This window comes from Etheostoma spectabile, chromosome 24 (genome assembly GCF_008692095.1).
Source record: "Etheostoma spectabile isolate EspeVRDwgs_2016 chromosome 24, UIUC_Espe_1.0, whole genome shotgun sequence".
Taxonomy (NCBI): domain Eukaryota; kingdom Metazoa; phylum Chordata; class Actinopteri; order Perciformes; family Percidae; genus Etheostoma; species Etheostoma spectabile.
The window spans coordinates 9,526,171-9,528,931 of NC_045756.1; the positions used below are offsets into that span (position 1 = coordinate 9,526,171).

Below are 2,761 nucleotides of genomic sequence, written 5' to 3' on the forward strand. Positions count from 1 at the left end.
CTCGATCAGGAAATGGAATGAAGGTTTGGACCGAGAGACCGTGACGCGGTTGAACCCTCGGAGACCGGCTTTAAATGAGCGGGAGTTCCTCACAGAGGAGAATTAAATCCAAATCAGATCCTTGGAGCCCGTCCCGAGTCCCTCCGCAGGCCGCCGCTTACTTTCAAATCATTCTTCCGCACAAAACCCACAAAAACAAATCAGTTGTTAACGTTGAAAATGATGATGTAATTCACTTCAGCATTTAACTTCTTCAATGTTTTTGTTTGTTTTTCATGTGGGTTTTTCCATAGTTTTCATCTGACATTTTCCTCACTTCTTTAGATGTTTATTTTAATAACTTTTTTTTATTTTAATCATTTTTTTGCGTTTGTCACTTAACAGAATGTGACAAATGATGGCCTACATGCTGCATATCTCCCATGTGTTTTGTATTATATTTGTGATGGAGCCCCTGAAGGCCAGGGGAAACAAATCATGTCACCTCTGCACAAATTATTCTAGTCATGTATATTAAATACTTATAAAGGTTTTATATAATTTAATGAAGGGCGAGAACTGTATCATTGCTTTACATACATAACTATGAAAAACGTACTAAAATAGCCATCCAGGTAATGTTCATAGATGGTTTACAAAGTATTTATTAACTGTTTAACAAGGTATACAAGGTAACAAGGCTGTTTATAATAACCATCCAGACACTGTTTACAAACGTGTTATTAATATCTGATCCATCTATCTATGTAATGTTTATAGATGTTTCTTAAAGGTTAACAAACATTTTTTAATCATCCCTCTATACCTTATATAGTATATGAGGGATATGTGGGTAACAATAAACTGTTAATTGACAGCACTACTAATATTTTATTGATTATAATTTAATTGCTTGTTAACAGTAAAATGACAGTTTGCTAACAGTTAAATGAAAATGAACTAAAGATGAATTAACTTTATCATCTATGAATGATGGTTATTATACAGTGTTCCCGATCCATTGGCAGATGTTTTATGTATCAGCATGAAACAGCTGGTATTTATTGTCCTTTTCCAGCGTAATATTTCCTGATGTTGCTCCTGTCCTTTCAGGAGACCCCATCGAGCTGGAGCCCAGGTAACCGATGAGCATGCGAGGCTCTCTTCTGGCTTTTGGGACGGGACGGAGTCTTCCAGCCACCTCCACGCCGGCTCTCAGAATGGGGAGCACTGAGAAAGCTGCTTTGTTCGGCCGGGGTTTCTTCGCTCAGTGCGCCGCCTGAGGACGAGCAGGAAGTACCTGGGTGGAGGGGTACAGGGGGAGGGCACCGAGGACCCCGACGGTGGACCGTAACAACGATCTGCCAGGCTCAGGCTTCGGATAAACCTAACGGGAATATGTCCGCGCTCGGAGGCCCATCATGGATGTGTCGCCTTCTTTTTTGGACGGGGCTGGTGTCCCTCTGTCACGCCCAGCAGCACCCTGTCGTCACTACCAATTACGGGAAATTGCGCGGAGTAAAGGTTACATTACCGAATGAGATCCTGGGACCGGTGGAACAGTACTTGGGGATCCCGTACGCGCTGGCCCCAACGGGGGAGCGGAGGTTCCAGCCGCCGGAGCCGCCCATGTCCTGGCCAGGAATCAGGAATGCTACTCAGTTTGCGCCGGTTTGTCCTCAGTTCTTAGAGGACCGGTTTTTGCTCAATGATATGCTCCCCGTTTGGTTCACCGCCAACCTGGATACAGTGGTGACCTACGTGCAGGAGCAGAGCGAGGACTGCCTTTACCTGAACATCTACGTCCCCACGGAGGACGGTAGGTCAACTGTCTTTCTGTCTTTCTCCCCTTCCTGTTGGGTTTTATTGTATTTCACATTTTCTTGTGTGGGTTAATCCCGAACTTCTAACTGACCTTCATCACTGTTAATACTCACAGGAAAAAGCCTTCTACCTGATTGTGATTCATCTTTAAAAGTCTTTAGGGTTGCTTTGTGTTTGGAATTCGGGGCCAACACCGATGTGATGTTTTTTTGTTGTTGCATTTTGCGCCAAGAAATACAGAGAAATCTCTTTATGAAAAACAAATGCACTGCGGTTGGAATTATGGCCAATTCCTAAAAGGAGTTAGGGTTGCACTGAAGGTGAAGGTCTGGGCCAATAGCAAAACGAGATAGGATTGCACTCATGGCCAATATCAATACAATCTTTAAATTAACAATTTGGCGGGTAGCCATGTTTAGTGGTTGTTGCATTTTGTGTCAGGGAAAAGTTTACAAAAAGTCATACATCCGTGAAGTAATGCAACCCCACCAGATCTCACTGGTAGCGCTCCACCTCCCGCACAAGTTCCGGCTCCTTCTCCCACACAGAGGTGACATTCCACGCCCCCAGAGCCAGCCTCTGGGGCCCGGGTCTGGTCCGTCAAAGCCCTTGACCTTCATTGCCACCCATGTGGCAGGGCACCCGCCCCCAGCGGTTCCTCCCACAGGTGGTGGGCCCATGGGACGGAGACATAGGCGCCACGTAGGCAAAGCTTGAATACGATGCATAAATATCTCTTTCACTTTGTTTCTCCCTCTCCCTCATGGGCTAAAACATAAATTTCATATTATTTCCACTGCTCGCTTTTAATGCAAAGTGTACAACTGTTCTTTTTTGCAAATGACAAGTGACTCCTTGAATGGTTTCAGTTAAGAGCAGTGGTTATTTTAGAGTATCATTAAGTTGCTCCGCCATTATCTGCCAGGCTTTTTTTTCTTTACATATTATATGCTTTGCT

The 2,761-nt window shown here is 44.3% G+C and overlaps 1 protein-coding gene across 1 annotated transcript in view; it reads left to right on the forward strand.

Moving 5' to 3' along the window:
* nlgn4xa (neuroligin 4 X-linked a) overlaps positions 1-2,761 on the forward strand; it is a 71,503-nt gene that overhangs the window by 11,226 nt on the left and 57,516 nt on the right. The window contains exon 2 of the mRNA XM_032506497.1: positions 1,093-1,798. Coding sequence (XP_032362388.1) covers positions 1,378-1,798 — 421 coding nt within the window. The 5' untranslated portion in view covers positions 1,093-1,377. The remainder of the gene's footprint in view (positions 1-1,092; positions 1,799-2,761) is intronic.